Genomic DNA, 12,598 nt, shown 5'->3' on the forward strand with positions numbered 1-12,598 from the left:
GAAACTCTGTTTCAGTATCGGCGCCATCCTAGGCGGTGGAAGAACATCTATTCTTCAGCCTAGGGTCTGCCGAAACAGGACTAGTCTTCTAGACCGCAGGGGAGAAGGTGGCGGCATCATACTATCACTTCAATTCCGGCCTAGGGAGGCTTAGCCTCCTATGCCGGCAGGGGAGTGACTACTCGCCCTGCTGCTCAGCCGCCGGCAGAGAGACTGAATACTCTGGGGTCCTATCGAAAACCAAAGCCGGGATACTCGCCGGCAAGGGTGGGAGACAGAAAACACTAGCCTAGTCAAGCCGGAGTGACTACTCTATGGCGAGACCAAGACAGGGTTGTCGCCTATGGCGGCACTCAGAGGGAAGGAGGGATTAGCCTTAAATCTCCACAGGAGACGAGTATCGAGTTACTGTATATAATTAATTCTAGGAGATATCTATCTCCCGTTGAATTGATAAAACGATACACGATGGTAAACTGGGATCATGTATGAAAGTATACTAAAGCGCATAGGCTACGTAGCCTAGCACGGGGCAAGATTTCAGTTACCTAAATCGCCGAAACTCTAACGTATACGATCGACATATGGAAGAGGAAATTATATGCATAATCATATATATTTTTACTAGTATAATTGTGCCTAAATAGCTGTCATAATTTATTAATGCTATACAACCGGGAATGTCGTTCTGCTAACTAAATAAGATATGCGTCATGAACGACAGCTCCCATGGCACCTTCGGTGATCAGCCAAGCTCCCAACACATAAAAATACTCTAATTTCTCTGTGAAGCAGGAGCTAAAAATTATACACTGTAAAGAATAAATACTGTACTCAATTTCCAGAGGCAGAAGAAGCTGGAGATTGCATTATAAATCCTCTAATTAACGATCACAAACGTTAGATAACAGGGAAAACCACCGTGCAAAATCGCTATGAAAATAGGAATAAGCGTCATCTTAGATACTTGTAATAGTACGGGAGGAAGGGTAACCTTGATAACGGCTCCCCTTCTGTTTTCGCCACTCTTCCCCCTCGAAACGAAAATGCTATTCGGGGTGAAGATTGCTATGTGTCGTATCAAGATATACATCCCCTGATATTATGCGATATCCTTAAGAGAAATTTTAAGGATATTCGCGCCAGGAGTTATAATTCTGGAGACCTAAAGGTCAATTCTCTGGGAATATCACTGTAGCCAAATATCCCTTAGAAAGCTATCAATAGGAACCTTCCATCAGGACGACATGACCTGAGCCCAAAAAATAGATTTGTCATAAACTATGAAAGACTTATGTCAATCTATTCAACATAAAAATATTCGCTGAAAGTTTGAAATTCTGATGAAAGTTCCACTGACTCAACTGGCTTAATTATGAAGATCATTCCACAATATCCTCACAGCTAAAATAAAACTTCTGTAATACTGCATAATGTTGAGCCTTATGATGGAGAGAGCATGACTATTAGAATTAACTGTATACAGGATGGTATAGTCTACAAAGATCTGAACGCAAAGGACGGTCAGAATTATGAAAAATCTTATACAATATGCATAAAGAAGTAACTGAACGATGGTGCCAGAGATTAATGCCTACATGAGGAATAATAAGTTTAATAGACCACAAGTTTTTGTGCAACAGATTAAGATGAGATTCAGCAATTGACAACCAGACAGGAGACAAATACTAAAAAAGATAAAATGAAAGAATTAAAACATTTTATCTAGATAGATTGATCACCAAAAATCTTAAAAGACTTTCTCAATATGACAATTCTTTTTCTGCAATTGAAGAAGAGACAGACCAATACTATTTCTCAAAAATACAGTAAATCTGCAATCAAGAATCACACCTAAGATTTTAAAGTTATACATAGTTAAAGAAATATCATCAATGCAGAGATCAGAATGTTGGTGAGCCACTGTTCTCAACCTATTTACAATCATACTTGAGTTTCATTAGAATTCAACTTCATGCCCCATTATTTGCACCTTGCACTAATTTTAGCTAGATCTCTATTAAGGGATTCACCAGTACCAGATCTAAATTCAAGACATGGAATTGAGTCAAAGAGAGTAGCATCATCTGCAGATGGAACACGCTTGTTTTCTAGGCCAAACTCCATATCATGTGTATTTAGTATGAAAAGTAATGGGCAAAGAACACTACCCTAAGGAATGCCAGATATCCCATTCCTATACTCACTTTAGTTCCCATCAAAAAAATTTTGCAATCTATTGATACAAAATTCAATAATGATGATAAGAGAAGTTCCCCCTACTCCAAACTTTTCAAGTTTAATAACCAAGGGCCTTATGATTGATGCTCAAAGACAGCACTAAAAGCAAAACCAATCATATAACCTTCCTGACCCCAATCAAGAGATTTCTATACAGCATGGGAGATTGTGAGAAGGGCATCACATACAGTATACCAAGGCCTTTGTAAAAGCCAAATTGCAAACTAGGGAACAGATTATTACCTTCAGCATATCTATTCAGACGTTTAGCAAAAAGACATTGAAAAACTTTGAATAATATTAGATCAATGGAAACTGGACAGTAATTAGCAGGGGTAGTGCTACTGCAAACACATTTACCTAATGGAATTATATGACAAATTCTCCAAGTGCAAAAAGATCCTTTTCTTTCTAACGTGCAGAAAATAACAGACAACTTAGGAGCCAAGACAATATTAGTCTTTATAATAAAATTTGGGTTTACAACTTCATAAGCATCAAGGTCCATCAAGTGTGTTTTAATTTCACTGAACCAAAAAGCTAAACTACTTAGTTTAGCCTCAGGAAAATAGAGAGTCTCTCATTACTCTGCTTACTGTCAAAAACATCAGCCAAAAAGGGTTGCCTTTTCCTATGGACAGTGAGCGACAGAGCCATCTGGTTTAAGTAAAGGAGGAGCTGTAAGTCTACACCAAAGAGTGCAAAATAAAGGGTAACCAAGCACTATGTTCCTAGGTTGTACTGGAAAGGGTTTCTTTCATGGTCAAATTGTATTCCTTTTCAGTTGAAGCATAAGCTATCTGAGGAACAGCTCTTAGCTGAGTATAGCTATTGTAAGTCAAATCTGATCTGATGCCCTTCTAAAAATGATAGGCCTACAACTTCTCCAAACAAGCACATCTACAATCATCACTGACCAAGGGTTTGTCTTTTACTGAATATTTTAACACATGATAAGGGATACGCCAAACAATTATGTTGACCAGATTCTCATTCTAGAGAACAACAGGCTCAACATTTTAATACAACTGTGGCCAATTCAAATGCATAATATCACTCAAAATGCCATTCCAGTCAGCTTGAGATTTTATATATATCTTATATGAGTGTGACACAGCAGGGACAGGCTGCTTAGTCTTAATTACTTGCCAGCCTTCTTCCGAGTCAAGGTCTTGTAAACCATAAATGATGCTCCCATGGAGGATGAGGATACAAGGACCTCTTCAAAAGCAGCAGAGATAACACCAGTAGGAGCCTCACCTTTCAGCCTCTCCACAGGTGATGCAGGAGTTGAAAAGACACTGCAGGGGCAACCTGAGAAGTAATGGCGGCAGCAAAACCTTCTTTTGCTGACACAGCACCCGAGGGAGACCAACTTCTTTGGTTCCTGTTATTATCGTCATCACAAAGCTGAAAGTAGTAAGGGGATGACTGCGAACAATTATGGCCCCCTGCAAAAGGCAAAAGGTGGATTAAATTAAAGGCACATTTGTGCATAAATCTCACACACATTTGTGATTTTACCTTATAACACCTTATATCCTTATATTATTCATCTAATTTATCGAGGTTTACACAAACACAATAGCATGTCTGCACTTCCTCTTTTTATTCTGAAAAGAGAAACCAAAAACCTAATACAGTCAAAATTTGAGAGGCAGCTAAGGTATGTGTGTACTCCTTGCTACTGAAGTCAAAAGTACTAGTCTTGCTCTTGCAGCCTGACAGGTAGGTGGGGTTTCTAAACCACCTCCCAGTAGTAATAGGTAACTCATTAAATCTCAACAGCTGTTCCTGAGTCATATTCCAATTAAAGGACAATGGTTTTTATTTGTGTAGGAACAAAGTACTACTTTACATTTTACTTTTGTCAAATTATTTTCTGATCCAAAGCCCTATCAGTCAAAATTATTTTGTAAACTATTTCCCCCATCAATATCATGAAAGGGTTTCCCATGTTTCAAAACATATAGTTATGTAAAATTGCTTACAGTTTCCTATTATCAGGAACAGTTTGACAGTACTGTAGACTTTTGGAACAAAAATGTTATTTTGATAATAAAATAAATTTTTGAATATACTTACCCGGTGATTATAATAGCTGCAACTCTGTTGCTCGACAGAAAAACTCTACGGAAAAATTCGCCAGCGATCGCTACACAGGTTGGGGGTGTACTCAACAGCGCCATCTGTCGTTCAGATACCCAGTACTCATTGTAAACAAAGAACTCAATTTTCTCCTCGGTCCACTGTGTCTCTATTGGGGAGGAAGGGAGGGTCCTTTAATTTATAATCACCGGGTAAGTATATTCAAAAATTTATTTTATTATCAAAATAACATTTTTCAATATTTAACTTAGCCGGTGATTATAATAGCTGATTCACACCCAGGGGGGTGGGTAGAGACCAGCAAAATAGGTTTACATCATATGAGCTAAGAATTTTTATTTCATTTTATAAGTTATCAAAATAACTAAACAAAATAAATAGGTACCTGGTAAGGAAGTCGACTTGAACAATTACTCTGCCTTTTTAAGTACGTCTTCCTTACGGAGCCTCGCGATCCTCTTAGGATGCTGAGCGACCCCTAGGAGCTGAAGTATCAAGGGTTGCAACCCATACAACAGGACCTCATTAAAACCTCTAATCTAGGCGCTTCTCAAGAAATGACTTTGACCACCCGCCAAATCAACTAGGATGCGAAAGGCTTCTTAGCCTTCCGGACAACCCAAAAACAACAATAAAAACATTTCAAGAGAAAGATTAAAAAGGTTATGGAATTAGGGAATTGTAGTGGTTGAGCCCTCACCCACTACTGCACTCGTTGCTACGAATGGTCCCAGAGTGTAGCAGTTCTCGTAAAGAGACTGGACATTCTTAAGATAAAAAGACACGAACACTGACTTGCTTTCCAATAGGTTGCGTCGATTATACTTCGCAGAGATCTATTTTGTTTAAAGGCCACGGAAGTTGCGACAGCTCTAACTTCGTGTGTCCTTACCTTCAGCAAAGCTTGGTCTTCCTCATTCAGATGGGAATGAGCTTCTCGTATTAACAGTCTGATAAAATAGGATAAAGCATTCTTTGACATAAGCAAAGATGGTTTCTTAACTGAATACCATAAAGCTTCAGACGGGCCTCGTAAAGGTTTAGTTCGTTTTAAATAGAACTTAAGAGCTCTTACAGGGCATAAGACTCTTTCTAGTTCATTTCCAACCATACGATAAGCTTGGAATATCGAACGATTTTGGCCAAGGTCGAGAAGGCAGCTCGTTTTTGGCTAGAAAACCAAGTTGTAGAGAACATGTAGCCGTTTCAGATGAGAATCCGATGTTCTTGCTGAAGGCATGAATCTCACTGACTCTTTTAGCTGTGGCTAAGCATACCAGGAAAAGAGTCTTTAAGGTGAGATCTTTCAGGGAGGCTGATTGTAGCGGCTCGAACCTGTCTGACATAAGGAATCTTAGTACCACGTCTAAATTCCAACCAGGTGTAACCAAACGACGCTCCTTCGTGGTCTCAAAAGACTTAAGGAGGTCCTGTAGATCTTTATTGTTGGAAAGATCTAAGCCTCTGTGACGGAAGACTGATGCCAACATGCTTCTGTAACCCTTGATAGTGGGAGCTGAAAGAGATCGTTCTTTCCTCAGATATAAGAGGAAGTCAGCTATTTGAGTTACAGAGGTACTGGTCGAGGGTACGGATACTGACTTGCACCAGTTTCGGAAGATTTCCCACTTCGATTGGTAGACTCTAAGGGTGGATGTTCTCCTTGCTCTAGCAATCGCTCTGGCTGCCTCCTTCGAAAAGCCTCTAGCTCTCGAGAGTCTTTCGATAGTCTGAAGGCAGTCAGACGAAGAGCGTGGAGGCCTTGGTGTACCTTCTTTACGTGTGGCTGACGTAGAAGGTCTACCCTTAGGGGAAGTGTTCTGGGAACGTCTACTAGCCATCGAAGTACCTCGGTGAACCATTCTCTCGCGGGCCAGAGGGAAGCAACTAGCGTCAACCTTGTCCCTTCGTGAGAGGCGAACTTCTGCAGTACCTTGTTGACAATCTTGAACGGAGGGAATGCATATAGATCTAGATGTGACCAATCTAGGAGAAAGGCATCTATATGAACTGCTGCTGGGTCCGGGATTGGTGAGCAAAATATTGGGAGCCTCTTGGTCATCGAGGTTGCGAAGAGATCTATGGTTGGCTGGCCCCAGGTGGCCCAAAGTCTCTTGCATACATCCTTGTGGAGGGTCCATTCTGTTGGAATTATTTGTCCCTTCCGACTGAGACAATCTGCCATGACATTCAAGTTGCCTTGGATGAACCTCGTTACTAGTGATATGTTTAGACCTTTTGACCAGGAGAGGAGGTCCCTTGCGATCTCGTACAACGTCAGAGAGTAGGTCCCTCCTTGCTTGGAGATGTACGCCAAAGCCGTGGTGTTGTCCGAGTTCACCTCCACCACTTTGCCTTGAAGGAGAGACCTGAAGCTTTTCCAGGCCAGACGTACTGCCAGTAGCTCCTTGCAGTTGAAATGCATTGTCCTTTGACTCGAGTTCCATATTCCCGAGCATTCCCGACCGTCTAATGTCGCACCCCAGCCTACGTCCGATGCGTCCGAGAAGAGAACGTGGTTGGGAGTCTGAACAGCCAGGGGAAGACCCTCTCTTAGATTGATATTGTCCTTTCACCAAGTCAGACAAGACTTTATCTTTTCGGAAACCGGGATCGAGACCGCTTCTAGCGTCTTGTCCTTTTTCCAGTGAAAAGCTAGATGGTATAGAAGAGGACGGAGGTGTAGTCTTCCTAGTGACACAAATTGATCCACGGATGACAGCGTCCCTACCAGACTCATCCACAGCCTGACTGAGCAACGTTCCTTCTTCAGCATCTTCTGGATGGATAGCAGGGCTGGGGGCTGATCGTCTTGTTGTTCAGCAACGTCCTCATCAGAGGGTTCCTCATCCGAAACTGATGAGGAAACGGCAACGGAGTGGGCAACGTCTGGCTCGCTGAATCCGGTCGCACTGGTGGATGCGTGACGGAGCCGGACGCAATATCATGGAACTGCTGCACAGTCTGTGAACTGTCAACAACCATGGGTGCGCGAGGAAGCACAGCGTCAACCCGAGACTGTCTAGACCGTCTGGGTTGTGCAGTCAACACCCTACCGGGTTGCTGAGGTTGACGCACTGTGTCACAACAAGTCACCTCTGCTGGTTGTTGAACGTCCTGAACGTCAACAACCACCTCCGAGCGTCGCTTAACGTCAACGTGCGGCTGGCAACCCACACTGGGTCGCATCGGTGGAGGAACCACCTCAACTGGCAGACGCGAGTAGGTTACCTCAGCGTCAACAGGGCGCACAACCGACCGGTTGGAAGGTTGTTGGCCAGAAGGTTCTTCTCCGCATTTAAGTCCTCTATCAAGGACGCAAGCTTGGACTGCATGTCTTGCAGCAAAGCCCATTTAGGGTCTACGGGAGCAGGTGTGGCAACAGACGGGGTTAGCGACTGAGGCGGAACCGTTTACCATCCCTGAAAGCCTTGTTATGCGTGACATAATAGTACAGCAAAACTTCAAAGGCTCGACAACAGCTGTGAAGTTGATCTGTAAACAACTTGGAGCGTCTCCTGGCTAGGCGCCAGGGAGAGCCTACCAGAATTGAGAAGTCTATCTGGGCAGAGGCATGAACTCCCAAGCCGAGAACTTCTCTCGTGTCATATCAGACTCTCGCTCTATAAACCAGTTTAAAAGAAGGGAAAGCAAAGGCTGTATCCCCCAAACTCCTCCTGGTGAAAAACCAGTTGCCTAGCCAACGTAACGCTCTCTAGGAGAGCGAGAGAGCACTAGCTTAAAAACAACGGCTTCGAAGTAGCTAGGCCTAGTGTAAGCTCTGACGTTTAGGCGAACGAGGAGCAGCAGTTACAAGATCCGGACAAAGAACCTTAAAAAAAATCATCATGATTTAATTAAAGTCCATAGGAGGCTAAGCAGCTTAAGGCTCCTCTCCATCTGACAGAGTCCTCAAGGGAATATCAGTAGGAGGGAGAACAGTAACTTCCTCATCTACAGGAACCTTGTCCGATAAAAGCTGAGTCTCTCACTGGTGCATTAGTAGCGGACCAGAACGCAACGTCATGTAACTGCTTGACAGTCTGTGAACTGTCAACAACTGAACTGTCAACCACAACAGGTGCGTGAGGACGCACAGCGTCCACTCGAGACTGCTTTGACTGCCTAGACTGAGCAGTCAAAACGACTCTAGAATGCGGAGGTTGACGCACAGCGTCAAAACAAGTCAACTCCGATTGTTAGTGAACGTCTTGAACGTCAACAGGAGCATCAGCCAGTGGCCTAACGTCCAAATGCGGCTGAAAAACCACACGAGACCGCATCGAGTGTGGTTCTAAACAACCTGACTGACGTGACTAAGCTACGCCAACGTCAACAGTAAGCACAAAGGAACGTTAGGTTGGCTGAAAGCCAGGATATCGATGAGATAAACGGCTAGACTCAACGGACTAATCGGCAGAATAGTCTTCCATAAGGGAGGCAAGCATATACTGCATGTTTTGCCATACAACCCCTTAAGGATCAACGGAAATGGTTGTGGTAATAGACGAGGGTAACGTCTGTGACCGCAACACTTTGCCTACAAAAAAAGACTTTCGGAGTCTGTGTTACGCTTTTGTTAGGCGGCGAGCAGTTATCCGATGACTGCATAGGGTCAGAGCTGTCCTAATGGCTGTAACCAGGACGCTGGACCTGTCCTGAAAGGACTGACTTTCGCTTAAGGGCTTCGAAACCTTGTGACAGGTTTCTTATGCGAAAAGCCTACGGATGGCGAGGAGAAACAACGTCTCTCTCGTCTTATGGTAGGGGAGATCTTGGTAAGATACACCCGATACCATAGAGGGAAAACGTCTGTTCGTTGGTCAAGGCCTCTCGAACCCATAAGTCGTTTGACATTACTTCTCCCCTGGGCTTGGGAGCTTGCAAGAGGTCCCGGACTAGGTGAACGACAGGCACGAACAGACGAACCCTCGGACGCAACACTGTAACACTTTGCGCCTCGGACACAACACTGTAACATTTTGCGCATATCACTTTATCACTTCGATTTTCTGTTTTGCACTTATTTCTACCTGAAACACGCAATTCTACCCTTCATTAAAAGGTAGTAATTGCGAAATTAGTCGTATAATGCAAGCTCATAATACAGTACCAGCAAAAAACAGAAAACATATTTTAAGATAAAAAGAAAAATCAGTGGCTGGGAAAGAGACTAAACACTAGTTCATATAACTACGTTTTCAATCTCTCACCGCACATAGCCTGGGGACGAGAATAAAAACCTAAAAACGTTTTATCCTTCCTCCCCGTACAGCGACTAGGGACGTGAGTAACACGAGAACAACGTTACCCGCTTGAACGGAACGTTTTCTCTCCTCTCTCTCCCTCCGTCTCTATCTCTCTCTCTCTTTCTCTCTTGATTTCGCACCTAAGAGAAGAGCCCAATTATATATCGTCAAAAAAACATGTTATTTGACTAAAGGAAAAAACTGAAAGGTTTTTCAAATAAAAAGTTCCTTTAAATTAGAATTTAAAACATTTAAGCTAAGAAAGAATGAACAAAACGTCAGAATCGATTTACTCTTACTGCAAAGTGAAACCGTGATACACTCTCTCTCTATCGTAACGATAGAGCGCATGTTGAACGTCCTGAACGTCAACAACTGCGTAGCATAAAAAACTAAACGTTAGTTCATCTTTGAAAACAGTACGAAGACTATCAAAGAAATTCTTTCATAAAATATTACATTGAAAAAGTTTTAAATCCTTAGCTCTTTAAAAGTTAAAGACGATATAAAGGGCTCAATGTAGATTAACTTCGGTTTCCAAGTTAGGACCGCCTACTCTCAGGAAAGGTCTATATAAACAAAGCATTAAAATTTATTTTTATATGTTTATAAAAAAAAATGGAAAGTTAATCGAAGAGGCCTAATAAAGGCGGAGAGATATAAAATATATAGAGGAAAATCTATAACGTGATAAGATAATTACTAAAAGCCTAAACACACTTCCGTCTAAGGGAAGGGTCGGCCATTTAAAAGTGAAAGAAAGTCCATACTCTCTTGTCACCATAATTAAATCTATCCAAAACGAGTTCAAGATTTAAGATGAAGATAAAACACCTGCATAGCGAAAGCTCAAAACTAGAATAGTGTACTTCACCAAATAGTTGTGAAAACAAATCCAGTTAGCAACAGCGAATTAGTAGGTCTTGCCGGTAGCCCGACAGAGAGAAAATTGAGTTCTTTGTTTACAATGAGTACTGGGTATCTGAACGACAGATGGCGCTGTTGAGTACACCCCCAACCTGTGTAGCGATCGCTGGCGAATTTTTCCGTAGAGTTTTTCTGTCGAGCAACAGAGTTGCAGCTATTATAATCACCGGCTAAGTTAAATATTGAAAAAAAGGCTTCAAGACGAACTACTGTAATTAAGAACAACTAAAACTTACTTGAACTCAAAAATAACTAAAAAATGCCTTCAATAAAAAAAATTTGAGCCCTTACAGTTTTATGTGAGCTTTGTCCGCTAATTGGCGTTGTAACTCTCTGTTCTCATCTGTGTCTTTCAATACGTAATCTTCGGCAACGCAGCGATCCCAAGACGCGTTCCAACCCTGAAAAAGTCACATATTTCATTAGTATAAATATATTGAGAATTTCTTTACATCAAAACTCTTCCATGATTGTAAATCAGGTACAGTATATCCTTGTGCAAACTTAATACTGGATATCTTATTAAAAATTAATAACCAATTAAATATTCAAATCAAAGAAAAACCTAATTTTTTTAAATTAAATGATTTTATAGAAGGAAAAATATTCAACCACAACGAAAGACAAAAGAACAGTTCTCACTACCCTGGAGCAGTAGCTGCCACAGTGAAGAGAAGCCAAGGTGTTATGACATACCACTTATCAAAGTTGAAAATTAAATCCTTTATAGTTGATAAAAAAATAAAACCCAATAAATGCAATGAGGCAATGCAGGGGGATGTTAATGAATTTAAGGTATGTATTGAAATAATTCTTTTTCAAAATTCAAGTTTATATTAATGACTCGCCTCAAATTCATGAGCTGAATAACACATTACTATGGAATGGAGATTTATTAGTAATTAATATCATATCATAAAAGATTTACATCCTTTTCTTTGCAAAATTTTGAGATCGAGAAAAGGTACTATTGAGGTGAATACCAATGCATGTAAATAAGAGGCACTAGATTAAGACAAGAAAAATGCTAATATTCCAGAGAAGTCAAGTCCCAACAATTATTCAATAAAGGGACTTCATCTTCTCAAAAAACCAAGCAATGCTCACTTCCTTAAAACTTTTTAAACTTAAAAGTAATGACTTCTACCCTAAAATAAACAGTAATAACATGCAATATTACCACTTCTGGACCTAGGGTCTAAAAAATCACCCGATATATATTCCTCTTTCAAATACTATGAAACAACCACAGCATGACACCTACAATGTGTTACCTGCAGCACTTTATCCAAACAGAAGCATATTTCCCTAGCAATAAAAGTAACAATTTCAAACATCCCTTGCTGCTACAAAACAGAATAAAGGTCAGCAATGAAGATTACAAAGAAGGGTATCCCAACTGCGTTACCTAATAACCTTAATTAAAGCCAGGTCTTATGCAAATAGCCATGATTACTCATCTATCCTCAAGATTTTTTAAACAATAATTGGTCAGAAAGACTTACTCAGTTGTCAGTAGTCATCGAGAAAGAATTATCCTCAATTAGAAAAAGAAAATATACTTATATAAGGCCAAGCATTGACCCTTCCTCAATTAGCAAAACCAAATAGACTTATATACGGCCAAGCAGAAAACCTAACTCCTAAGAAGGGAATACAAAATTTAAAGGCCTATCTGGCCTAGAACTGCATTCTTAATCATAATTTACCATCATCTACATTGAAGTCTGGAAACTTGCCAGCAAAACTGCAAGATGTTTATGTTAATATCATCTGGTGTGCCAAGGTGGTCACCTATACAAGAACTGACCAAACACAATCACATAATTCCACTGATAGGAATAGAAGAGGTGTTGCAAAGGGGTATGACCTTTGATTGTGACTGGCAAGGCAAATAAAGGTATAAACTTCAAATGAGAAAGTCCATGCCTCAAAACATCTGGTATGATAATAATTCTTTTGCAAATGTTAAAATCAAAGAAAAGAGCTTGCTGCCAAATCACTAGAAATAAGCCTTTAATGAATGCTTGAAATTACCTATACCTAAATCTTGCTCAATGAATAAACATGGA

The 12,598-nt window shown here is 41.0% G+C and overlaps 1 protein-coding gene across 5 annotated transcripts in view; it reads right to left on the reverse strand.

The window, feature by feature from the left end:
* msl-3 (male-specific lethal 3) overlaps window positions 1–12,598 on the reverse strand; it is a 267,550-nt gene that overhangs the window by 218,628 nt on the left and 36,324 nt on the right. For all 5 annotated transcript variants that reach the window (XM_068353489.1, XM_068353492.1, XM_068353491.1 and 2 more), the window contains exon 3: window positions 10,818–10,927. In XM_068353489.1, the coding sequence (XP_068209590.1) occupies window positions 10,818–10,927 (110 nt within the window). The remainder of the gene's footprint in view (window positions 1–10,817; window positions 10,928–12,598) is intronic.

The sequence above is a fragment of the Palaemon carinicauda genome, chromosome 30, assembly GCF_036898095.1.
Source record: "Palaemon carinicauda isolate YSFRI2023 chromosome 30, ASM3689809v2, whole genome shotgun sequence".
In the NCBI taxonomy this organism is placed as follows: Eukaryota; Metazoa; Arthropoda; class Malacostraca; order Decapoda; family Palaemonidae; genus Palaemon; species Palaemon carinicauda.